Below are 27,400 nucleotides of genomic sequence, written 5' to 3'. Positions count from 1 at the left end.
CTCCAAATAGATTGGACCAGAAAAGAAACACCTCCCGTCACATAATAGTCAAAACACCAAACGACAAAAATAAAAAGAAAGAATATTAAAAGCAGTAAGGAAAAAGGTCAAGTAACATATAAAGGCAGACCTATCAGAATCACACCAGACTTTTCGCCAGAAACTATGAAGGCCAGAAGATCCTGGACTGATGTCATACAGACCCTAAGAGAACACAAATGCCAGCCCAGGTTACTGTATCCTGCAAAACTCTCAATCAACATAGATGGAGAAACCAAGATATTCCATGACAAAACCAAATTTACACAATATCTTTCTACAAATCCAGCACTACAAAGGATAATAAATGGTAAAGCCCAACATAAGGAGGCAAGCTATACCCTAGAAGAAGCAAGAAACTAATCGTCTTGGCAACAAAACAAAGAGAAGAAAAGCACACAAACATAACCTCACATCCAAATATGAATACAACCGAAGCAATAATCACTATTCCTTAATATCTCTCAACATCAATGGCCCTAACTCCCAATAAAAAGACATAGATTAACAAACTGGATACGAACGAGGACCCTGCATTCTGCTGCCTACAGGAAACACACCTCAGAGACAAAGACAGACACTACCTCAGAGTGAAAGGCTGGAAAACGACTTTCCAAGCAAATGGTCAGAAGAAGCAAGCTGGAGTAGCCATTCTAATATGAGATAAAATCAATTTTCAACTAAAAGTCATCAAAAAAGATAAGGAAGGACACTTCATATTCATCAAAGGAAAAATCCACCAAGATGAACTCTCAATCCTAAATATCTATGCCCCAAATACAAGGGCACCTACATACGTAAAAGAAACCTTACTAAAGCTCAAAACACACATTGCACCTCACACAATAATAGTAGGAGATTTCAACACCCCACCTCATCAATGGACAGATCATGGAAACAGAAATTAAACAGAGACGAGACAGACTAAGAGAACTCATGAGCCAAATGGACTTAACAGATATTTATAGAACATTCTATCCAAAAGCAAAAGGATATACGTTCTTCTCAGCTCCTCATGGTACTTTCTCCAAAATTGACCATATAATTGGTCAAAAAACGGGCCTCAACAGGTACAGAAAGATAGAAATAATCCCATGCGTGCTATCGGACCACCACGGCCTAAAACTGGTCTTCAATAACAATAAGGGAAGAATGCCCACATATACGTGGAAATTGAACAATGCTCTACTCAATGATAACCTGGTCAAGGAAGAAATAAAGAAAGAAATTAAAGACTTTTTAGAATTTAATGAAAATGAAGATACAACATACCCAAACTTATGGGACACAATGAAAGCTGTGCTAAGAGGAAAACTCATAGCGCTGAGTGCCTGCAGAAAGAAACAGGAAAGAGCATATGTCAGCAGCTTGACAGCACACCTAAAAGCTCTAGAACAAAAAGAAGCAAATACACCCAGGAGGAGTAGAAGGCAGGAAATAATCAAACTCAGAGCCGAAATCAACCAAGTAGAAACAAAAAGGACCATAGAAAGAATCAACAGAACCAAAAGTTGGTTCTTTGAGAAAATCAACAAGATAGATAAACCCTTGGCGAGACTAACGAGAGGACACAGAGAGTGTGTCCAAATTAACAAAATCAGAAATGAAAAGGGAGACATAACTACAGATTCAGAGGAAATTCAAAAAATCATCAGATCTTACTATAAAAGCCTATATTCAACAAAACTTGACAATCTGCAGGAAATGGACAATTTCCTAGACAGATACCAGGTACCGAAGTTAAATCAGGAACAGATAAACCAGTTAAACAACCCCATAACTCCTAAGGAAATAGAAGAAGTCATTAAAGGTCTCCCAACCAAAAAGAGCCCAGGTCCAGACGGGTTTAGTGCAGAATTCTATCAGACCTTCATAGAAGACCTCATACCAATATTATCCAAACTATTCCACAAAATTGAAACAGATGGAGCACTACCGAATTCCTTCTATGAAGCCACAATTACTCTTATACCTAAACCACACAAAGACCCAACAAAGAAAGAGAACTTCAGACCAATTTCCCTTATGAATATCGATGCAAAATACTCAATAAAATTCTGGCAAACCGAATCCAAGAGCACATCAAACAATCATCCACCATGATCAAGTAGGCTTCATCCCAGGCATGCAGGGATGGTTCAATATACGGAAAACCATCAACGTGATCCATTATATAAACAAACTGAAAGAACAAAACCACATGATCATTTCATTAGATGCTGAGAAAGCATTTGACAAAATTCAACACCCCTTCATGATAAAAGTCCTGGAAAGAATAGGAATTCAAGGCCCATACCTAAACATAGTAAAAGCCATATACAGCAAACCAGTTGCTAACATTAAACTAAATGGAGAGAAACTTGAAGCAATCCCACTAAAATCAGGGACTAGACAAGGCTGCCCACTCTCTCCCTACTTATTCAATATAGTTCTTGAAGTTCTAGCCAGAGCAATAAGACAACAAAAGGAGGTCAAGGGATACAGATCGAAAAGAAGAAGTCAAAATATCACTATTTGCAGATGATATGATAGTATATTTAAGATCCCAAAATTCCACCAGAGAACTACTAAAGCTGATAAACAACTTCAGCAAAGTGGCTGGGTATAAAATTAACTCAAATAAATCAGTAGCCTTCCTCTACACAAAAGAGAAACAGGCCGAAAAGAAATTAGGGAAATGACACCTTCATAATAGATCCAAATAATATAAAGTACCTCGGTGTGACTTTAACCAAGCAAGGGAAAGATCTGTACAATAAGAACTTCAAGACTCTGAAGAAAGAAATTGAAGAAGATCTCAGAAGATGGAAAGATCTCCCATGCTCATGGATTGGCAGGATTAATATAGTAAAATGGCCATTCTACCAAAAAGCGATCTACAGATTCAATGCAATCCCCATCAAAATACCAATCCAATTCTTCAAAGAGTTAGACAGAACAATTTGCAAATTCATCTGAATAATAAAAACCCAGGATAGCTAAAACTATCCTCAACAATAAAAGGACTTCAGGGGAATCACTATCCCAGATCTCAAGCAGTATTACAGAGCAATAGTGATAAAAACTGCATGGTATTGGTACAGAGACAGACAGATAGACCAATGGAACAGAATTGAAGACCCAGAAATGAACCCACACACCTATGGGCACTTGATTTTTGACAAAGGAGCCAAAACCATCCAATGGAAAAAAGATAGCATTTTCAGCAAATGGTGCTGGTTCAACTGGAGGTCAACATGTAGAAGAATGCAGATCGATCCATGCTTATCACCCTGTACAAAGCTTAAGTCCAAGTGGATCAAGGACCTCCACATCAAACCAGATACACTCAAACTAATAGAAGAAAAACTAGGGAAGCATTTGGAACACATGGGCACTGGAAAAAATTTCCTGAACAAAACACCCATGGCTTATGCTCTAAGATCAAGAATCGACAAATGGGATCTCATAAAACTGCAAAGCTTCTGTAAGGCAAAGGACACTGTGGTTAGGACAAAACGGCAACCAACAGATTGGGAAAAGATCTTTACCAATCCTACAACAGATAGAGGGCTTATATCCAAAATATACAAAGAACTGAAGAAGTTAGACAGCAGGGAGGCAAATAACCCTATTAAAAAATGGGGTTCAGAGCTAAACAGAGAATTCACAGCTGAGGAATGCCGAATGGCTGAGAAACACCTAAAGAAATGTTCAACATCGTTAGTCATAAGGGAAATGCAAATCAAAACAACCCTGAGATTTCACCTCACACCAGTGAGAATGGCTAAGATCAAAAACTCAGGTGACAGCAAATGCTGGCGAGGATGTGGAGAAAGGGGAACACTCCTCCATTGTTGGTGGGGTTGCAGACTGCTGCAACCATTCTGGAAATCAGTCTGGAGGTTCCTCAGAAAATTGGACATTGAACTGCCTGAGGATCCAGCTATACCTCTCCTGGGCATATACCCAAAAGATGCCCCAACATATAAAAAAGACACGTGCTCCACTATGTTCATCGCAGCCTTATTTATAATAGCCAGAAGCTGGAAAGAACCCAGATGCCCTTCAACAGAGGAATGGATACAGAAAATGTGGTACATCTACACAATGGAATATTACTCAGCTATCAAAAACAATGACTTTGTGAAATTCAGTAGGCAAATGGTTGAACTGGAAACTATCATCCTGAGTGAGCTAACCTAATCACAGAAAGACATACATGGTATGTACTCATTGATAAGTGGCTATTAGCCCAAATGCTTGAATTACCCTAGATGCCTAGAACAAATGAAACTCAAGACGGATGATCAAAATGTGAATGCAGATCGCCATGAGAGACACAGCCAGAATACAGCAAATACAGAGGCGATGCCAGCAGGAAACCACTGAACTGAGAACAGGACCCCTGTTGAACAATCAGAGAAAGAACTGAAGAGCTTGAAGGAGCCTGAGACCCCATATGTACAGCAATGCCAACCAACCAGAGTTTCAGGACTAAGCCACTACCCAAAGACTATACATGGACTGACCCTGACTCTGACCTCGAGGTTGCAATGAATATCCTAGTAAGAGCACCAGTGGAAGGGGAAGCCCTGTCCTGCTAAGACTGAACCCCTAGAACTAGACTGTTGGGGAGAGGGCAGCAATGGGGGGGAGGGGTCCATAAGGAAGGGGAGGGAGGGGGATGTTTGCGGAAACCGGAAAGGAATAACATTCAAATGTATAAAAAAATACTCAGGTTAATAAAAAAAAAAAAAAAAAAAATAATAATAAATGGTACATGGTAATGCTGACCCATTAGAGCCCTGGCATTTACACAGTTTACTTATGTGTATAATTACATAAGCACTTGAGTAATTGATCCAAGAGTGATTTGAAATGCCAGCTTTCTAATTCTTAAATATCTGAAAAAATAGCCCACTCCATAAGAACTCTACCAAAACCACAATGAGCATCCATTCACTTAGCATGGACTCGGCACCAATATACGCAAAGTGGTATGTGAGATGCCGATAAGACTTTATGGAGGATTACAGACATTGGAGAAGAACTTTAATAACTTAGTGGAGAAAGTCCAATATGTTCACAGAAAAAAATATAATTTGGATCAGGATCGGTGCCATAAGAGATAAAGAACTCAGGAGGTCCAGAAATGCAGCAGATGGGAGAATGGTAGTTTAGGCTGTAATTCGATTTTACAAAGAAGATAATATCTAAACTTTGTCTTCCTGAGTACAGGAATTAAGGCATGCAGAAATTGGGGGAAAATGTTGTGCACATACCTGCCTAACTTAAATACTTCCTTACCACAGGAAGTTGATCCCCAACAGATTGTGAAATTAGTAGTTGCTTTTACCCCAAAGAGCAGTCATTTCATGATCAACCCTCAAGGCAAATTACCATGGCTTAATAATCCAAAATGTATGAAAATACTTATAAACAAGACCTCAAATAATGATGAAGACACTGATCATCAGAGTCTTGGGGAAATGCGCTAGAACTGAGTTTACCCTGTGTGCTGATTTCTGTGTGAAATGTCCTCCTGTCCATTTGGTCTCCAGCTGGTAGTGAGATACCTTGAAGACTTGGAAGGGTTGTGGAACCTGTAGAAAATAGAGTCTCCTTGGAGGAAGTAGTATATCACTGGGGGCAGATTCGGGGTTTCACAGCATGGCCCCACTTTGTTTTCACCCTACTTCCTGATTGCAGGTGCAATGTGACTGGCCAGCTCCACTACCCATCATGCCTTCCACCCCATGATAGACTATATCCCCACCCACTATGTCTTCTACCCCATGACAGACTGTATCCCCACCCACATGCCTTCCACCTCGTGATAGACTGTATCCCCACCCATCATGTCTTCTACCCCATGATAGACGATATCCCCACCCACATGCCTTCCACCTCATGATAGATTGTATCTCCACCCACATGCCTTCCACCCCATGAAGGACTGTATCCACTCTGGAAATGTAAGACATAAACAAAACAATTCTCCTGAAAGTTGCTTTTGTCAGGGTTCTATATCACAGCAACAGAAGCAAAATGAGAACACTATGGATTAATAATATACAAGGTAATAAATAAAATGCCCTAAAATGAGAAAAACACAAGGCAAATTATATCTGAGTATATTTTGTGTGCTGTATCTTTAAAGATTGTGGCCAGAAAAGGAATAAAATAGATCACTGAATGCCTCCAGGCAAAAATAATAAGGAAAATAAAATATTTGCTGGTGTAAAAGAATTCCTTGGATTTCATTTCTAACAGGAAAACAAGCACTTCAGAAAAATGAAATTGTCTTAAATATAGAAACTCACGAACAATCCAAAATGTATGGAAAACTTACAATTCCTTAATTTTCACCCCAAGAAAAGGTTAATATGTGTGTATGTGTACAATACACATACATACATGTATACATACATACATACTACACACACACACACATATGAGTAAAGAAGAAGAGAGATTTAATAAAAAAAGATCTTATAGTCAAATTGAATATTGTGAAAGAGTCAGCACTGTTTTCTACAATACAATATTACAGAATATTTACAGAATGCTTGTACCCGATAACACCTGATATTACTGAACTGCTCTTCATGAAATGGGGAAATACAAACACAAGAAGCAGATCGTTTGCAACACTATGGATTCATTTTGCTACACCCTCATCAAGGTATCTTTTTTAGGATAGAGTCAACCAGCAACATTCTTGGATGTAACCATCTCATTCATTCCAGAGGAACTGTGCCAACTAAAGTATGCAGGAAAGAAATAGTCAGGAGCATCAACGTGGGTTAACCCTGGAGTCACAGTGGCATTTATTTTCACATTAAAATAATATTTCATTAATGTAGACAATCATATATTTCACCTCTAAGCAGCTGGAGACATCTTTGTAATTCTGTAGGTAGACCATTCACCCTTTGTAATATGGCCAAGGGCACTTATAAAAAAAAAGATGATATTTGGTGGTCCTGGAAGGCTCATAGGGGGGAAAAAGGAGGATTGAAGGGGAATAGGGAAAGAAAAGTGATGTATTTACATTTTAATTTCAAAAGTTTAGGAAAATGTACCTTAATGAATAAAAAAGCTGCAAACCCATTCTGAGTTTAGCATGTATTCAATCATTCCCATTTTAAAATTAAGTTTTATTAAAGAATGGCTTATATAAGTAAAAAAAAAAAAAGAGCGTGACGTGCATTCATGCTGCACGCCAAGATGCACATACACACACACACACACACACACACACACACACACACACACAAGTAAGTAAGCAAGCAGGACATGGACAGAGAAATATCTTAGAATGGCAAGCAAGTAGAATATAGACAGAGAAACCTCCAGAGAAAGTGGAACACAAAAGAAAAAGCAGACTAGAAAGGCTGCATCAAATCAAACACAGGTCTTCAACTTGGATATAGGATTTGACTTGACTTCAAGTTGTTCTTTCTCGGCTCCCAGATACTCCTTTTCTCAGAACCCTCGCCAACATGAGGCTGGTTCTTGGCTGGAAAATATGTGCCATGGGGCACACGTGAAATTGGGAGGACAACTTGCAGGAGTAGGTCCTGGGAATAGAAGTCAGGTTGTCAGACTTAGTGGTGAACATTTTTACCCACCAAGCTACCTCTTGAGCCCTTTTGTTTTTATTTTGTTTAAACACGGATGTGTGTGTGTGTGTGTGTGTGTGTGTGTGTGTGTGTGTGTGTGTGTGTGTCTGTTCAGCCTTAATACCACATTCCTCCCCTCCTGGTGGGAGTACAAAGCCAATTTGGTGGTTTTTCACAAAACTTGGAATAAGTCTATCTCAAGACCCAGTTATATACCACTCCTGGGCATGTAACCAAAAGATGTGCCATCATACCACAAGGACACCTGCTCAAATTATGTTCATAGCATGTTTATAAGACATCACTTATAATTGGATATTAGTCCTAAAGTACAGTACACTACAATCCACAGACCCAAAGAAGCTAAATAACAAGGGCTAAGGAAGGAGGCTAGAATCTCACTCAGAAGGGGAAATAAAATAGATATGGGAGATAGATGGAAGAGAGAGCGTATGGGGAGAGGAGTGTAGGGGAGGGCATCAGGTGTAGGGAGAGCCAGGGAGAGAGGGCCAGGAGAGTGAAGGGAAATGGGGGCGGGGTCTCTAGGATGTACCAGAGACCTAGGGTGGGGGAAGGTCCTAGAAATCTATGAGGGTGACTCTAGCTGAAATTCCTAGAGGGAGTGGGTAATGGAGCTTGAAGTGTCCACCTCCTGTAGCCAGCCAGAGAAGGGATAAGGACACCAACCCACCCACAAAACCTTGACCTAAAATTTGCCATATACGCACAAGGTGCAGGGATAATGATGGAACAGACACTGAGGGAACGGCCAACCAATGACTGGCCAGACTTAGCTCATGGGCAGTTACCAAACCTGACACTATTAATGAACAATATGCTGTTATGCTTGCAAACAAGAGCATAACGTAACTGTCCTCTGAGAGGCTCCACCTAGCAGCTGACTGAAATAGATGCAAAGGCCCACAGCCAAACATTAGACAGAGCTCCAGAAGTCTTATAGAAGAGTTGGGGAAGGATTGAGGAACCCAGAGGAGATATAGAATCTACAAGACCAATAGAGTCAACTAACCTGGACCACTGGGGCTCTCAGAGTCTGAACCACCAACCAAAGAACACACAGACTGGACCTAGGCTTCCCAGCACATATATAGCAGATGTGCAGCTTGAGGTCTTCATGCATGTCCTGAACAAATATGTGTGTGGGGAGGGAGGGTGCTGCTATCCCAAAGGCTGTTACCTGTTTGTAGAATGTATTCTTCTAGTTGGGCTGCCTTGTCTGGCCTCAGTGGTCGAGGATGCACCTAGCACTGCAAAGACTTGATGTGACAGAGTTGGTGAATACCCGGGGAGCCTCCACCCGCTCAGAGGAGAATGGGAGGGCGATGGGGAAGGAGTGTGGGAGGGGGAAACCAGGAGGGGGCAGTGAGTGGGATGTATGTAAAGTGAATAAATAAAAAAATGTTTAAAAATTATATATAAACTTTATATACAAATATATAAATATCTAAATATACATTTATAAATATATAAATGTATTAAATGTATTAAATATATAAATGTATTAAAATATTAACAATATATTATACATAATATATAGTATATTTATTACACATAAAACAATATATACATATAGACTTAAAATATTTATATATTAAAAATTTTAAATATATGTATTTGATACCTATACAATGTTTTATTAGTTATTATTTAAGTTAATCTTGTTTATAAAAAACAAAGAAATTATTTTATATATTCTACAGGAGTTCCTCAAACATTTGACAGAATTTAAACATTTCCCATTAAATATGATAATTAATTAGTTGAGGCTTTCCCAAAGAATCTGCTCTGCCACTCAACTATAGGAGAAATGCATAATTCTTACATAAGAACATCTTTGACTGAAAAGACAGTAAAAGCAGATACATATAAGGTAAGAAAATGACTTTTATTAATAGTTGTAATGCAGAATGTGGAGTCTTGGCCATCAGATCTTCTCAGTTAATGTTCTCCTACATAGTTGTCAGCTAAAAAAATATATCTGAGGAGCTTCTGGATTGTTATACGATCACATACTCTCATGAACAGTCCCATCCTTTCCAATTTTTCATACCCATTAAGATAAAATAAGGATATTTAATAATCAAATGAAGACTCAAGATTAAAATCAGGGTCAAGGTTATAAAGTGAGTATTTTCAAAATATTATCTTAAATATTTATAGGAATGAGAAAGTTATTCATTTGCTATTAAAATTACCTTTAATCCAAATGATCAATATTGAAATTTGCCATTTACAACTAAAATATTTAGGTTACTTCTTTCTACATGATATATTCTTAAAACAGTATTTGTATTTATAACTGATTTTTCTTAACAGTATCCTTACATAAGGAAAACATAAAATAAAGTACTTACACCACTCCTAGTGACTCAAACAATAAATAATAGATTCCCCTGACAGGACTTTGATGACCTGGCAAAGCCCGAGTGCTTTCAGCCCAAATCATATGAAACCATAAATCACTCTTTATTTTATAGAACATTTCAAAATGGATTCCTGCTTTCTACCTTGAAAGTCATTTCATGTGTTATTTATAACTAGTGAAGACCAGAATGGAAAGAAAATTACATAGAACTAGAAAATTTACTGTGACTACTTTTATGAAGAACAATTTCTTTCTTTTTCTTTCTTTTTTTTTTTTTTTTTTTTTTTTTTTTTGGAAAAGAAACAGAATGAATGGCAAGAAGCAACTTGTGAGTACAACAAACTTTTTAGTGGGCCATAGCTTTTTACTTTACTACTTAAACAACCCTATGTTGAGCCCTGCATCACAAACAAAAACAGAAGCAACATTAAGTACAGAAATGACTAGAGAGCAATACAAGGTAAGACTCTATACTTGATTTCAGCCAGCTCAAAAAAAGATGACCTAAATTAAGCAGAAACTCAATTTCAGCTGAGGCTCAAGTCATTTTGTTTAGTCCTAATTTGAGTGGCACATTCAGAATACTTTTAGTGGATACTTTAAAATGAAAAGAGAAGAATACCAGAGAAACAGCTCAGGGAACAAAAAAAACAGATAAAATAGTGTTCATAAATTCAAAATTAATTCACGTTAATTCCTCACAAACTATCAAGTACATTATTAATAAATTATGTTTAAAATCTAGTGAATGTCTTCATTGTAAAAATATTGTGCATATATACACACACACACACATATATATATATATGTGTGTGTGTGTGTGTTTAATTTTTCTAGCATTTAAAAATTATGCTACCTGTTAAAATATTAATGCAAGTCCAATGTAATGGAAGGGTTTAGGAATGGCTAATAATAAGAACACTGTTCCGGGACTCAGAGTGCTGAATGCTGAACCAAACACTAAGAGAACTGGCTTATTCTTTTCTGGTTCATATTAAATAGCTTTGACATTGGGAAAGCAATTGCCATTCCCTCCCTGGAATTACCTTCTATATATACATACCCTTATTAGAAGAGCTTAGAATAAATGATGCAAAGGCTCATTTCAGACTGTAAAAACATGAATTGACATTCTATACTATTCAAATATTTTTGACAAATGAATTGAAATGAAAAAAAAAATAAAATAAAATTCTTGGAAGACCACAGGAGCAAGAGTTGATGAATCTCCCTGAAGACCTTCAAAGTATCAAATCCTACAACATCTACAACAAAACCCGGCAACACATTACCATCATAAACCTCAAAATATTTGTGTGTCAATTCCAACAGCCAATAGTAAACCCATCACCTTAAGAATTAAAAAACCTCTAGATTGACATCATATACTGGCTAGAAGGTTGTCGGGGTATTCTGAGAATATAGGGGGTGAAAGCAGGAGATGCTGAAGGTTTTAATGGTAAGTAAAATGAAATGGGTATATAAATATGGGTCAGAATCCCTAGAAACTGATAAATCAAACTCTTCTGAATTATGTGCTAGGGGGTTAAGTATATGTAGAATGAGGGATGAGAGGGTAGGAAAAAGGAGTAGGTAGAGGAAGGTAAAACAATCACAAAGATGTTTGGTAAAACTGTATGGAAAACATTCCTTCTGAAGCCAAAATCTGTCAAATTAAAAATCTAATACTAGATTTTGGGGTATGGAATACCTCCCCTCAAGTTGTTGATTAGGGGAGAATCTCAGAGACCCCACACACACACCCTACAAAAACAGAATGCAGACTATTGCCACTGCTCTTGATTGTCTAACAGAACTCGGTGTTAAGATCCTACACATTTTTGACTCACAACTTGGAGAAATCACATTGACATTGACCCTCCTTGCTGGCTATTTCTCATAGTACCAGAAGGTGCTATACAGACTACTAGGGGAGAAAAACAACATCAGCACTTTTACCCAAGTATGAACCCTGTGAGCTACAATAATGGCTGGTATGCAACGAGATATGCAACAGTGGCGTGAATGTTATTTGGGATAGTCAGCCACTCTCAGGATGGCTTTAAGGCCTGACTCAGAGAATGAAACTCATGTCTGCTACTGTAAAGCTGGCTAAGAAACAGTGACTGGAACTCTGGCCTTAGAGGTGAACAACTTTTGATGTACTAAATGGTTATAGCTTCAAATTGTGTCCTTTCTCTTCCCCAATATATATGGAGGAAAGTAACCTGGAGTTGAAGAGGAAAGGAGAGAGTATGGTCAAATACACTGTACACATGTGTAATTTTCCCAATGAATAAAAAATACTACATTAAAAGGAAGAAGTAACTCCTCTCAACATCTTCCAAATCCATCAAAAGAGATAAAATAGGGCACATGGAATGGGAAAGACAAAATTGGCCAAGGGAAATAGTCAATAGATCTCAGATGCCAGTATGTTTTCACTGCATGAAAACAGAAGAGAAAGACCTGGAACAGGAATGTTCAAAAAGCTATAGTGGCCTATTGAAAAACACAAGGATAGGACATTTCACACAAAAACAATATGGATGAATTCTATTCAAGGCACATTAAGAGAAATAAAACACAGCAAGAAAACACTCCAAACAGACAAAAAAAAATTATCAAAAACAACCAGACAAGTTCAATGACAATTTTAACCTAGTTATGGTAATAAAAGCTGAGAAAATTTAGGAAAATCATTACAAATCTGAGCTATAAATCAAAATAAGAAAGCCTCAAGTGCAGGCTGATTAGAAAGCAGGAACATTTGAAAGACTATCTCCTAGCTGTTATTGTTTTTTGCTTTGTCAACGTTCTATAAACTAGAGTCGTTTGGGTAGAAGATGATGTTATTTCTTGAAGTTCTTTCTAAGTTATCTGGAGTGACATAAGACAGCAGTTAAAGAATACAGAGAAAACGAAAGTTGCTATGCAGACTTGATAACTGATCCAACTGGGAATCTGATACCTGGGGAGATATTTATACTGCTTCATTTTTTTAAAATTTTTGATAATAAAGTTGAGTCTACAATAGATGATGAAGTAGACTGATTGCTCATTTCAAGACTTATAAAATCAAAATCTATTTTCGTTTTTCACTTTATGTTTGAGATTATAATTACAACATATCTTCCTTCACTTTCTTCCTTCTAAACCCTCCCCATAGAACCCTCCCTGCTTTCCTTTAAAGATCATGGTTTCTTTTATCACCAATTTTTATTATGTATATACAATGTGCATATATATTCCTATAACCTGTTCTATATATATATGTGTGTGTATATATATATATATATATATATATATATATATATATATATATATATATACGTTTTCAAGGCTGACTGTTTGGCACTGGACAACCAAATGGCGTGCTCTTCCCAGGAGATAAGTTTGCAACATAGACATATAGCAGAGCACCAGAATGAATGAACGAATGAATGAATGAATGAATGCATAAGTCCCCTTATAAACTTTCTGGTTTTTTGTTTTGTTTTGTTTTTTTTTCCGGAGCTGGGGACCGAACCCAGGGCCTTGCACTTGCTAGGCAAGCGCTCTACCACTGAGCTAAATCCCCAACCCCTAAACTTTCTGTTTTAAGTACAGGTTGAGCCAGTGAGATGGCTCAGTGAGCAACTGTACAGACCTGACAATTTGAGTTTGTTTCCTGGAACCTGTGTTGGAATCAGAGAATCTACAGGCAATTTCATTTTTGTTTTTGACTCACTTAATACCCTAGCCTGGCCTTGAACTCATGGCAATCCCCCTGCCTCAGATTCTAAAGTGCTGGTATAAGTGTGAACCGCCACACCCAACTATCTGCCTATGCTTGTCCAGCAGATGCAAAACCCAGTTTTGACCTCCATCACTTCAACTGATTATTTGAAATGTAAAGCCATTAAATGATAAAATTTTGTGTAATTAAAACTAGCTTTAGTGCATGAACAATTTTATACTACATTTTCAAGAATGATAAATTACACTAATACTCTTACCTACTCTTTGAGAGAAGGAAAATGTTTTCTATGCATATCTGCAAATGCCAGAAACCAAAGAAGAAAATCTCTGATAGACTAGAAATGTGAAATTTATACATCTCCACATGTGTGCAATATTACCATAAACATAAGGCACAATTAGAAACCAAATATGGCAGTAAAAAACACGCATACAAAATGACAATATCCCAACAACGCGAATTCAAGGACACAGTAAGACTGATCTCTGCAATGCAAAGACAGTTAAACATATGTAAACATGACTCAGCACAGTAACAGAACCAACGAGAATGTAGTTATTTAAATAGCTATAGGAAGAGACATTTGAGAGAATTCAACAACCCTCCATGAAGAAAACTTGTAAGCAACTCGGTATATATAAAAGGACTGTAACTTATCAGAGTAGAAGCTCTGCTAAGATCTGGAATTAAACAGGATGTTACCACTTTTGTTCAGCATAATACTCTAAGTGCTCACCGGAGCAATGGAGCAAGAAAAGGACAAAAGGCATCTAAATTCAAAATGAAAGAAAATCAAACTGTCCTTGACAGGACTCGATTTACACAGAAAACTATTCAGTCGTCACTCACCAAGGAACAGCTGGAACTAATGAACTAGGAAACTCAGCAAAACTCAAGACACAAAACCAACAGACAAGTATCAGTTAGTATTCGGAGACACTAATAGTGAATTAACTGAAAAAAGAACTAACAACCCCAGTAACAATGCCTATAAAAATAACACATCAAGGAATAAGGAAACATAAATTCATATATTTCCACATAAGACATCACATAAAAATACAAGGCACACTTAGAAATTGAATATAACAATGAGAACACATACAAAAAAAATGTCAATTTCCCTAAAGAACAAAAGAAAAAGAGGCAAAAGATGTCTATGAAAATCATAAAGTGATAAAAGAAACTGGAAAGAGCATCAAAAAGAGGGCATGGAGGATGGTGGGTGTGGTTGGCAAACACTTTTAATTCCAGAACTTGGGAGGCAGAGGCACAGATGGGCATACCTCTGTCATTGAAGACCAGCCTGGTTTACAAAGTGAGTTTCAGGCCAGGCAGGGCTACAAAGTTAAGAGTCTAACTCAAAGAAGAAAAGGAAAGGAACAGAAACACAATGGAAAGGAAAGGAAAAGAAAAAGAAAAGAGAAAAAAAATATCACATTTTTATTAGAATTAATCTGGTTAAAATACCATGATACCATCTACAGATTCAATATCAAAATATCAGTATTTTCACAGAATCAGAAACAGAACCATAAAACACCTCAAATATGCAAAGCCTATAATAAGGCAAAAAAAAAAAAAAGAATGAAGTTCTACCTTACTTTAACATAACAAACCAATGGTACCTAATAATGAACTAAAACAGTGTGTCAGCAAAAACAAACACTAGACAAACCAGTAGAACAGAAGTGAGAGCACAAGGTTCAAACCACCCTCACATTTACAGCCAAGTGACTTTGACAAAAAGAACCAAGAACACATAGCAGGAAAGGGGCAGTCCTCTCATTAAGTTTTGCTGGGAAAAGAATATCGAGGTGCAAAAGAATGTAGTCAAATAAACCCCTATCTCCCTACTTACAGCTATCAACCCAAATAAAACTAAGGGCATCTGAAAGGCCCAAATCTATGAGTCTTGAAAAAGCAAACATAAAAAACACTCACAGGCATCGGTATGGGTAAAGAGATTTTGGAAATGACCCCAACTATGCAAGCAACAGAAGCTGAAACTGAAAAATGTGTTCCTATCAACTTAAAAAGCTTCTCCATAGCAAAAGAAACAGTCAAAATTAAAGAGATAGGCCTGGTACTAAAGAGAGTGCTTATGTAACATACATTATAGGACTGGATCAGTGGTCTTCACTAGGGGTGGGAAATGACTGAAGAGACAGATAAGACGACTAATAGGACAGGAGAAAATATTTGCAAACTATACATCTGAGAAGCAGTTACATTAACATACAAAATACACAAGGAATTGAACTTAATAGCATAAAAGAAAATCAAATTTAAAAGGGACTAAAGGACAAATTAGGCATTTGGGTTTTTGGGGTTTTTTGTTGTTGTTGTTTTTGGGTTTGGTTTTTTTTTTTTTTTTTTTTTTTTTTTTTTTTTGACTGCCTGCTTGCTTTTCAAGAAAGGATTTCCCTGTGTAGCCCTGGCTGTCCTGAAACGCACTCTGTAGACCAGGACATCCTGGAAATCAAGAGATCTGCCTGCCTCTGGCTCTGGAGTACTGAGATTAAAAGCATGAAACGATTCAGAAAAGGCATTGCACTATTCTGTTTTTTGGTATTTTATTTATTTTCATCTCAAATGTTATCCCCTTTCCTGGTTTCCGCTGCACACATCCCCTATCCTATCCTCCCTCCTCCTGCTTCTATGAGGGTGCTCTCCCACCCACCTAACCACTCCCAGCTCACCACCCTGGCATTCCCCTACACTGGGGCATTGAGCCTTCACAGGACCAAGGGCCCCTTCTCTCATTGATGCCAAATAAGGCCATCCTCTGCTACATATGTGGCAGGAGTAATGGGTCCCTCCATGTGTACTCTTTGGTTGGTGGTTTAGTGTCTGGGAGTGCTGGAGTGTCTGGTTGGTGATATTGTTGTTCTTCCTATGGGGTTGCAATCCCCTTCAGCTCCTTCAGTCCTTTTCCTAACTCCTCCATTGGGGTCCCCATGTCAGTCCAATGGTTGGCTGCAAGCATTTTCATTAGTATTGGTCATGTTCTGGCAGAGCCTCTCAGAGAACACCTATACCAGGCCCCTGTCAGTATGCACTTCTTGGCATCAGCAATAGTGTCTGAGTTTGGTGTCTGTATATGGGATGGATCCCCAGGTGGGGCAGTCTCTGAATGGCTTTTCCTCCAGTCTCTTCTCCATATTTTGTCCCTGTATTTCCTTCAGACAGGAGCCATTCTGGGTTAAAAATTTAGAGATGAGTGGGTGGTCTCATCCCCCAATGGAGGGCCTTGCCTAACCTCTGGATATGGTCTCTACAGGTTCTCCCTCCCCTTTGTTGAGCAGTTCAGCTAATGTCATCCCTGTTGGGTCCTGGGAGCCTTTTGTTTTCCGGGCATCTGCGACTTTCTGGTGGCTAGTCCCAGTTCCCCATTCCCCATTACAACACGCCTCTGTTCAATTTCCTGACCTTCTGAGTATCATACCCATACACTCCCATACCTGATCCTGCCCCATTTTCCCCTCCGCTTCCTCTCTTCCTCCCAAGTCCCTCTTACACTTTACCCCCTGTGAGTATTTTGTTCCCCCTACTAAGAAAGACTGAAGCATCCAAACTTTGATCTTCCTTCTTCTTGAACTTCATATGGTCTGTGGATTGTATCTTGGGTAATTTGAGCTTTTGGGCTAATATCCACTTTTCAGTGAGTGCATACCATGTATCACATTGTCTATACATATTCCTCTGTTAACAGACATCTGGTTCTTTCCAGCTTCTGGCTATTCCGAAAGAGGAGATATGGAGACAAAGATTGGGGCAGAGACTGAAGCAATGACCATTCAGAGCCTGCCCCACCTGGAGATCTATCCCATATATATGTACACACACACAGACACACACAGACACACACAGACACACACAGACACACACAGACACACACAGACACACACACACACACACACACACACACACACACACACACACACACACAGCCACCAAGCCTAGACAACAGTGATGAAGCCAAGAGGTGCATGCTGACAGGAGCCTGATATAGCTGTCTCCCTGAGCTGTCTCATGACAAATACAGAGGCGAATGCTAGCAGCAAACCATTGAACTGAGAGAACAGGGTCCCCATTGGAGGAGTTAGAGAAAGGATTGAAGAAGCTGAAAGGCCTTGCGACCCCATAAGAACAACAATACCAACTAACCAGAGCTCCCAGGGACTAAACCACCAAAGTATACACATGGACAAACCCATGTTTCCAGCTGCAGATGTAACAGAGGATGACCTTGTTGGACACCAACGGGAGGAGAAGCCCTTGGTCCTGCCAAGGTTGGACCTCCCAGTGTAGGGGAATGTCAGGGCCCGGAGTCAGGAAGGGGGGTTAGTTGGGGAGGGGGAACACCCCTATAGAAGGGGGAGGGGGTTGGGATAAGGGGCTTATAGACAGGAAATCGGGAAAGGGAATAACATTTGAAATGTAAATAAAAAATATCCAATAAAAAATGGAAAAAGGTTTCCTTTTCTCTGCATCTTTCCTTTTTTTTTTTTTTTTTTTTGGTCTTTTCAGTTATTGTGATAAAGATATAACTCAATCTTTTTTAAATTTGCATATCCTAGATATTTGGGAGATTTCTCATATATCTATCGGCTGCTTGTTTTAAGAAATGTCTAGGAGTGGTATAGCTGGGTCCTCAGGTAGTACTATGTCCAACCACCAGACAGATTTCCAGAGTGGTTGTAACAGTCTGCAATCCCACCAACAATGGAGAATTGTTCCTCTTTCTCCACATCCTCACCAGCACCTGCTGTCATTTGAGTTTTTGATCATAGCCATTCTGACTAGTGTGAGGTGAAATCTCGGGGTTGTTTTGATTTGCATTTCCCTGATGACTATTTATAATAGCCAGAAGCTGGAAAGAACCCAGTGCCCTTCAATGGGGAAGTGGATACAGAAAATGTGGTACATCTACACAATGGAGTACTACTCAGCTACTAAAACAATGACTTCATGAAATTCTTAGGCAAATGGATGGATCTAGAAAATATCACCCTGAGTGAAGTAACCCAGTCACAAAAAAAATATATATATATACATGGTATGCACTCGCTGATAAGTGGATATTAGTCCAAAAGTTCGAATTACCCAAGATACAATCCACAGACTACATGAAGTTCAAGAAGGACAACCAAAGCGTGGATGCTTCAATCCTTAAAAGGGAGAACAAAAATTTTCATAGGAGGAAAAAAAAGAAACTCTTACATACTGCTAGTAAGAATGTATAGTATTGTATTTATAGTATTGTATTTATAGTATTGTATTTATAGTATTGAATGTATAGTATGTAATGTATTTTTTGCAATGTATAGTCATTGCAAAAAATAGGTATAAGGATTTCTCAAGATACCAAAATTTGGACAACTGTTATTTCTAGACTTCCCCCTAAGTATATACCAAAAGGAAACAATCTTCATGTTAAAGAGACAAGTACATTCTTTTTTGTCTTTTCTTGTTTTTTTTAATTCTTTTCTCATATACTATGTCCTGACTAGTTTCCCCTCCTCACCTCATCCCACTCCCCACCACTTCCCCTAGCCCCCAGATCAACCTTCTCACCCCTCCCCTCAGAAAAAAAGCAAGCCTCCCAGGGACAGCAAACAAAGAGCAAGTATATTCTTAATTTCACTCAGCCAATATATGAAAACTAAAATGTCTGTCATGTGCTGAATGACAGAGAATGGAGTATATAGACACAATTGAATAGTATTCTGCCATTAAAAAAAAAGAAGAATGATAACTCAGGATTAAGAGTACTTGTTGCTCTTCCAGAGGAACTATGTCCAATTTCCAGCACCTACAAAGTGCTTCATAGCCATCCACATAATGCCAGTTGTAATCCCTTCTCTAATCTCCTTGAGTATGCATCTGGTGCACATACATATATGCAACCAAAATACTCATACATAATTTTTTTTTAAAAAAAGAATGAAATCTTGCCACCTGGAACAACATAGTATGTAAAATGAAACAAGTCAATACAGAAACAAATACCATGTGATTTTTATGGAATCCACACCATCTCACAGTTAAGAGAACAGTGATATAACAGAAACTGGGGAAAGAAGGTGAAAGAGGAATGGAGAGAGTTTGGTCATTAAGAAGTGATCTGGTGACCATAACGAATATACCACACTATATATTTAGCAATAATTTGAAGTGATTTCAAGAATATGGATAATAAAAATTTAAAGTGACAGTTATCCTAGCCAGTATGTGTAATACACAAGTATGTCTTAATCAAAATATCAATGGTATTTAAATACATGACAAAATTAAGTTAATTAATTACTACATATTTAATAATAAGACAGGTAATGATCTAAAGAATAGGTTAAGGCAATTCACAAAGAAAATACAGTGGCCAAATTACATATTCACCCTTATTTATCATGAAATATAAATTCAAACAAGAAATATTATTTGTATGTCAAGTATGTGGTCAAAAGTAATATTTGTTTATCAAGTTTATTGTTCTACAGATGGCCTGTAAGGTTTTAAGGATAAACTTAAATTCAAGGGTAACCTGTGACATAATTAATCCTCCCCATGGGTGATCACATGTCTTTGCAGAAAACTACATGGCCATCTCATAACCAAAAGGAACAATGCCTTTAGGTGAATCGTTTTTGGAGAAGTCAGTTCACTAATTCTGAGCCCTTATGACCTCTAGTTAAGGCCTGACTACCAGCAATCCTGCTGTCCTTTCATTATACCAAACTGTAAAATAAAGTTGATCTTTTTTCTTAGTAAAAGAAACCCAGAGAGCCTGTGCATCTCTGCATGCATTTATAGCTCTTCTCTAAGAACACCAAGTTTTAGCATTTGCTGCAATGACCATAAAAGAAGTTAACAATAATGAAAAATAAGACATGAATGCCAATACTGAAAGATAAATTATTCTCAGAACCATATCATTATTATGTGATTACAAAACTTGGAATGAATGAAATTCAACTGAAACAATCTGTATCTTAAAACATGACTCTGATCTCATTGCTTTGGTGACTGATTGGTTTTTGCTTTGGGGATTTTTGGGGGAAGGGGAATAAATGTAACTAGGTCATCCTGTTTGCCTCCATATAAGGGTTTACAACCTGACTCCAATGTCATAATGTTATCAATAATTAAGGACCAAACATGAAGCTATTTTTGGCATCAGTTTAAAAAAAATGCCAACCTAAGCCTAGAGCAAGCTAATCAAATTTTTGGAGGATATGGTGTTTCTTTTCACTTAAAAAAATTCAACAAGCTCAATTCAGTATCTCAATTTTAGTTGTCAATAACTTGTCTAACCTATCCAACATAGGTCAAAATTGGCAAAATCTAGGGTTTTACACTTACTTGAGATGAGATAATATTTTCTCCAGACCTGGTAGTAGTAAGAAACCAATTATTATACCAAATTGATATGGACAAGCATAGTATTGAAAAACACTAGTGGGGGGTGGGGATAGATGCTAGAAAATCAAGCCAGCCTAAGCGCTTTGTAAAATCTAGTTTGAGATGAAATAAAGTAAGTTGCCTCTGTTTCCTCAACTATTTGTAATCTGTTTAGGGTTTCGGTTTGGTTTGTATTTTTAGAGATTGCTGTTTGTTTTGCTTATGTTTTCCATATCTGCCTCAGTATGAAAACATGTCAACTCTTAAAATCATGCTCCAATAAATCACTAACTGTGGCAAATTATTGTCTCTTTGAATACTGTGCTTTAAATTATTAGAAAAACAAAAAGCAAATCTTTAGAAAAGCATCCTTATTCTACTAGCAACAATGTCTCCGGAATTCCCAATCTTTCTACACTACAGATTATACACAGGGCATAGACAGACATTAACTTTAAGGCTTTATACACACAGCAGGAACAGCCTAACTTTTCAGTTCTCCCTGAAACTGAATGGCAGATGATTTCACATGAGTTACAGGTCAATTATATGGAATCATAATTGTTTCTGTGCATTGGGATTTTATGTTAAACACGAGGATGTGAGGTTGAGCAAGCACATTTGATTTTAATTGCTGTAGCCTGAGTTATCCAAAACATCATGAGAACACTGGAGAAAATGAGAAAATGACAAGCAGCACGGGAGATGAAAACGATGCTGCCCAGGGAACTTTGGTAACAGATGCGGCTCTCTCTGAGGGACTGGCTCAAATTTATGATTTACAGAGCAGCTCAGAGAATCCTCGGAATTAAATAAATCCTCCTTACTTTGTTAGGTCTCGAAAGAAGAAAAGATGATTTTCCTACAAAAAAGAAAGAAGGAAAGAAAGAAAGAAAGAAAGAAAGAAAGAAAGAAAGAAAGAAAGAAAGCAAGCTCAAAGAAGTACAAATTAAAACAGCAAGATCTGTAGGCGTTCTTTACCTCCTACCTCTTAGCAATGAAAAAGCACTTCACACTATGTTCTCAGTTAAAATGAATGATAAAGCTATTTAAAACAGATGATAAAGAATTCAAACTGGTGAAGCAAACTCAAAACTAAAAAATAAAAAAGGAATATCTGTAAACTACCAGATAAAAAAATCTGATTTAACAAAAAGTGTTAAAAATCAAAGGTCTTTCCAAGCAAGCAGCCAATGGGAAGAGGAAGATAATGGGCCTTTCATTACCATCCTTCCAGGACTCTCCATGAAAATCATGAGCTCTTCCTTGATGTCCTTCAGGCAATAATAATGATAATAAAAGCATTTCACTATGGCTTTCAGGCCATAAAAAAATCACCTATATTATGTAAGCATTTTATAGGAATTATTTCTTCAATATTTAACACAGCTCAATGAAATTCATCCTATTTAGAAATAAGGTGAAACTTAAGAACAGCTAAGGATGTACCTAATGGGGCACACAAAGCATAGGTGGGATTCAAATTCTATCATCACCTTATCACACTGCTCAAATGAGATACATGCATGTGAAAGTATGCAAAATATATGGAAGGTGTCTTAATTAGGGTTTTACTGCTCTGAAGAGGCACCATGATCAAGGCAAGTCTTATAAAGGGCAACATTTAATTGGGGCTGGCTTACAGGATTCAGTCCATTATCACGAAGGCAGGAACATGGCAGCGTCTAGGCAGGCATGGTACAGGAGGAGCTGAGATTTCTACATCTTCATCTAAAAGCTGCTAGAAGCCTTGCTCCCAGGCGGCTAAGCCAAGGGTCTTAAAGCTACACTTCCTCCAACAAGGCCACACCTATTCCAAGGCCATACCTCCAAATAGTGCCACTCCCTGGGGTAAACATATTCAAACCACTACAGAAGGTCTAACACTGATGAATCTAAAGGACTTTTGAACTACTACTTTGAATTTTATTGACTATTAAGTTGCTTACCATTCTATAGGAATTATTTTTTGTGTATAAAGATATTTTATTATATGTATTTTATCATTTATTATATGTATTATGATAAATTGAATAATTTAAGGGCTAGCATCCATTTCGTGAATTACAGAGAAGTGCCAACTTGCTTTTTAAAAAAGAAAGCCACTCTCAACAACAGGTATAAGAATGGAGATATAGGGAAGGATTATGTGTCCATTGTGATAAGAGAAGCACACACAAACATCCTAAGATATAAATATGGGAAGTCACTTGTACTGAGCCTCACTTCCAGACAATTTAGCAAATATCAGTTTTTACACCACTTCCTACAACATTATTATCCTCCAAGGTTTAGAAACCGTACCCTACTGCTATCTGAAATATTAAAATCCTTGAATGAGCAGCCAGCCAAAATTAACTACATCAGTGCTGATTTGAAACATCAAGAAAGGGACTGTACTATTTACATGAACATTCCTAAAAAGGCAGCTTACCATTTAAATATATATATATATATATATATATATATATATATATTATATTTGCCTGCACACAATGGTAAATCCTTTAGAGAAGCCAGCTCTTAAAAAAAAAAAAAAAACAATGAATAGGGCTGGGGATGTAGCTCAGTACAGGACTTGAAGAGGATATACAAAGGCAGAGGTTCAAGGACCACCAGGACAAGACTAGAGGGAGGGAGTGGAAAAAGAACAGATCTAACTTCTTTAAAGAAATACCTACAAAATTAAATAAGCTAGCTTACATAGTATCTTAGAGGAGGAACTTCTGCACAAAGATAAAGCAGTAGAGTTAAGAAAGAATAGCATGCAGACTAAATTCCTACATGGTATTCTGAAAACATATATAACCAATGACATGAAAAATTTCCATAGTTCTAAGAAAAATTGTAGAATTTTAACTCTGAGGAAAGCCAAAAAGTTCCTAAGAAAAGACAATATGTTAAATATTACAACCACAACAGGAGTAATGTGACTTGATAGCAGTCAAGTATTACAAGTATTGATCGTGTGTGTGTGTGTGTGTGTGTGTGTGTGTGTCTGTGTGTGTGTTTACACTAAACTATGACAAGGTATTATGCCACTTCATGTATTTTCTCTTTCTTATATAGATAGAAACTGTCAGTCACTTGTACATCTAATAGCACAACCCAAACATATTCTTGATAACAGTTTATGCCTCCAAATGATGTGGTTATAGTATATTCTAAGCACCTAGAATTCTTTCTAAAAGAACAATATATTCCAAGTGAAGAGCTGAAGAATGTCCCTATATATGACATATGTCAATATTATCATATGACCCTTGTAACTTAGATTTCTTCTGCACTTTTAACTTCTTGGCTTTGCTGGAGATTATACAAGTTACCCGAAAAGTCACCTTCAGGACCTGTAACTAATGATAACTTTTCCACACACCCCAAAATTGTCATGAAAATTACACTTTAAATGCCAAACTCTTCTGAAATGACAATTGTGTACCAAAGCCAAAGATCACATTCTAAGAATTTGTGTCCATTTTCTTCCCCACCAAGATTCCAATTGGTTTTCCTTCTTTAATCTTTTTTTAATCTTTTAAAAACATTCTTAGATGATGCTAGTTGATGAAGCAATTGTCTTCTGATGACATTTTAACTAAACAGTTGCTAAAAGGGAGCTACAACGCACAGCCTATGCCTTTACTCTTTCTTATAATGACATGCTTCATTATGCTTTTAATAACAGAACCGAAGTTATAAAACACTGCTTTACCTACAAATTTCCTAAGTGCGAATTTAATACAGCCAACACATTTACAGTCTACCCTTAGCAATGTATTTGAGAAGGAAATCACAATGCTTCAATAACGAAGCCAATTAAAAGCAATGATTGAAATCTTAAGAATGATTTTATTTAAAAAATGACTTTCAACAAATGTTTTCACTTTTAATGTATCTAAAAGAATTAAAATAGTTAATAAAAATAACACATAATCCAAATAAATACAGAGACTTCAAGTATAATTTTAAAAAGACTTATTCTAAAATGGATGGTGTTTTCGGTTTTAGGCAGGCACACTGGGGAAACTGAACGTTCTACTTCATCTTTCAAGCTCTCTTTTAACATCTGCTCATTCCAGGAAGCACCAGGTTAGCTGCTCAGCAGTTATCTTCAGGCTGGGAGCAAACACACCCCCACTGTTCTGAGAACAACTTACCCAGGTACATCTAGAGTATGAGAATCTGTGTTCTGGATAACACCTTAAAGGCTATCTGATTTACCTTCCTTATATTCAAAATGGTGGAAATTGAACCGCATGAGAGTGTCTGACCCTCCCATTGCATAATCTAGAGCAGGTTTCCCTGGTATTTGTGATAACATGTTCAAATTTGAGTCAAAAACAAAACAAAACAAAAAACAAACAAAAACCCCTGAATTCCATTTCTTGGATGGTATTAGCCACTGGACATTTACTAGCTGTGTGATTTTGGCAAGTTAGACTTCCAAGCTGCTTCTCTTCTTTTGTGTACTGAAAAGGATACCAATTTTACCAAGGTTTTTGCCCGGAATATATGAAGTACTTAAGTTCATTGATTAGGGAATGGTAAGTATTAGAAAATGGGTTGCTGTCACTTTTACTCTAAACCTGAAAATATGGCTGTTCTTACTGTTTGGTAAGAAAGCAAACAGAATTCATTAACACAACAGACAAGATCCCAATGACCAAAGCTTCTATGGCCTAGCGTATTCTAAGGCAGTAGAATCCGCCCCCCTCCCCAAACTATCTCTTTTATCCTATGCAAACTACATCCCTTACAGTTAAGATAAGAATAGCTAATTGTCACCAAGTGTTATAGGATTAACTAGTCAACTAGAAGCTGAAAAGGATTTCTGGCTCCACCCAAAACATGGAGAACAAATGATGGAAAAGCTAGGGGAAGCTGAGCTCAGACACGGGTTGTGGAACACTGGAGCTTACTCTCAGCACATCTAGTTGTGGTGTGTTAATAGGTGACAGAAAACAAGATGCTTTCTGCATTATGAACTAGGATGCTTTAAACTTCGTAATGCAGGAACCTCAAGAAAAGAAAATACTTAACTACTCAACACAACAGAGAAGAGTACTTTTTCTTTCCTTTAGTAAAAATACACACGTGTAACGACTGAGCATCATTTTTATAAAACTGCAAATTAGGCTGCATCTGAGCTGCAATGTACCCTAGCTCATGTAAGTATATGGGGGCGTGCGGGGGGAAGGGGGCGTTCTATGAAATGGCGACCTGAAACGATGGGGAATATAACCTTGAAATCAACAAGGAGGGAAGGTGGCAATTATTTGTGCCAACGGCGTCTCCATTGATCAAATCCCGACCCTCCATTGTCATGACACTGCAAACCCACCCTCCTCTAAGGAAATTAACAGGAATCACCACAGCAACCAACCTCAGCAATCGGCATCGACCAGATCGACCCCTACTCAAATGGCGCAAAACACCGCGGGTCCAAGCCCCTCCCTGGAGCTGCCAAGTCCCGCGCTGACTCCAGACTACCTCACTTCCTTTCTGTCCTCCCTCCCAGGCTCGACCCCCGCCGTTTCTTGTCAACCCTCACCACTGACAGAGAAAATAAAAAGCGAGAATTATCTTCTATATTTTGTCCAGCGAAAATCAGGGCCACACATACCCGTCCCTATTACGATCACATCAAAGTCCGAAGGGAGATTATCCGCCATCTTGACAGGAAACGTGTCATGTGACTGTAGTTTGTAGCTGAGAATTTCTAAGGCACTACCTAGGTAGAAAGCGGAAGGAAAAACAGTGCATTCTGGGTGTTGTAGTTTTAGGGTGGCGGGTGCAGGTAGGCGACAACAGAGTAGCATTAAAATGTTAATGCAAATGGTAAAAGCTAGATTTATTTCACAGACTTCAGTGATATACCTTACTTATCCTAGGAGTTTGATATGGAAATGAAACGTAATTATTCGACTCCTCAAGCAAGGATGAATGAGGAAAGTTTGTATACCCCTTTGACAATTACCAAGCAAAAATTGATCAGAGATGCTCAGGCAGTAGTGAAATTCAAAGGGGCTCACTTTGAACAAATGAATCATTCAAGCCAGGAAAACTGTTTCCCCTAGCATGTCTGTATTTGCATTTTTAGAACCTGAGGAATCTCTTTTCACTTTATACCAATACTGTCTTTTTGTCTCTGTGCCTTCCCAGAGAGAATAGAACCAAACAAAAAACTCTTTGCCTAGTTTCCACAGAATAGAATTCCTCACAGAA

The 27,400-nt window shown here is 37.8% G+C and overlaps 1 protein-coding gene across 1 annotated transcript in view; it reads right to left on the bottom strand.

Annotated features, from left to right (window-relative positions):
* LOC116889025 (rab proteins geranylgeranyltransferase component A 1-like) overlaps positions 1 to 26,861 on the bottom strand; it is a 60,127-nt gene extending 33,266 nt beyond the window's left edge. Inside the window, exon 1 of the mRNA XM_032890228.1 lies at positions 26,799 to 26,861. Coding sequence (XP_032746119.1) covers positions 26,799 to 26,847 — 49 coding nt within the window. The 5' untranslated portion in view covers positions 26,848 to 26,861. The remainder of the gene's footprint in view (positions 1 to 26,798) is intronic.
* Positions 26,862 to 27,400: the final 539 nt, after the last annotated feature.

Source organism: Rattus rattus, chromosome X (assembly GCF_011064425.1).
Source record: "Rattus rattus isolate New Zealand chromosome X, Rrattus_CSIRO_v1, whole genome shotgun sequence".
Classification (NCBI taxonomy): Eukaryota; Metazoa; Chordata; class Mammalia; order Rodentia; family Muridae; genus Rattus; species Rattus rattus.
The sequence above is the reverse complement of the archived record's forward strand: the minus strand, read 5'-3'. Positions and strand labels throughout refer to the sequence as shown.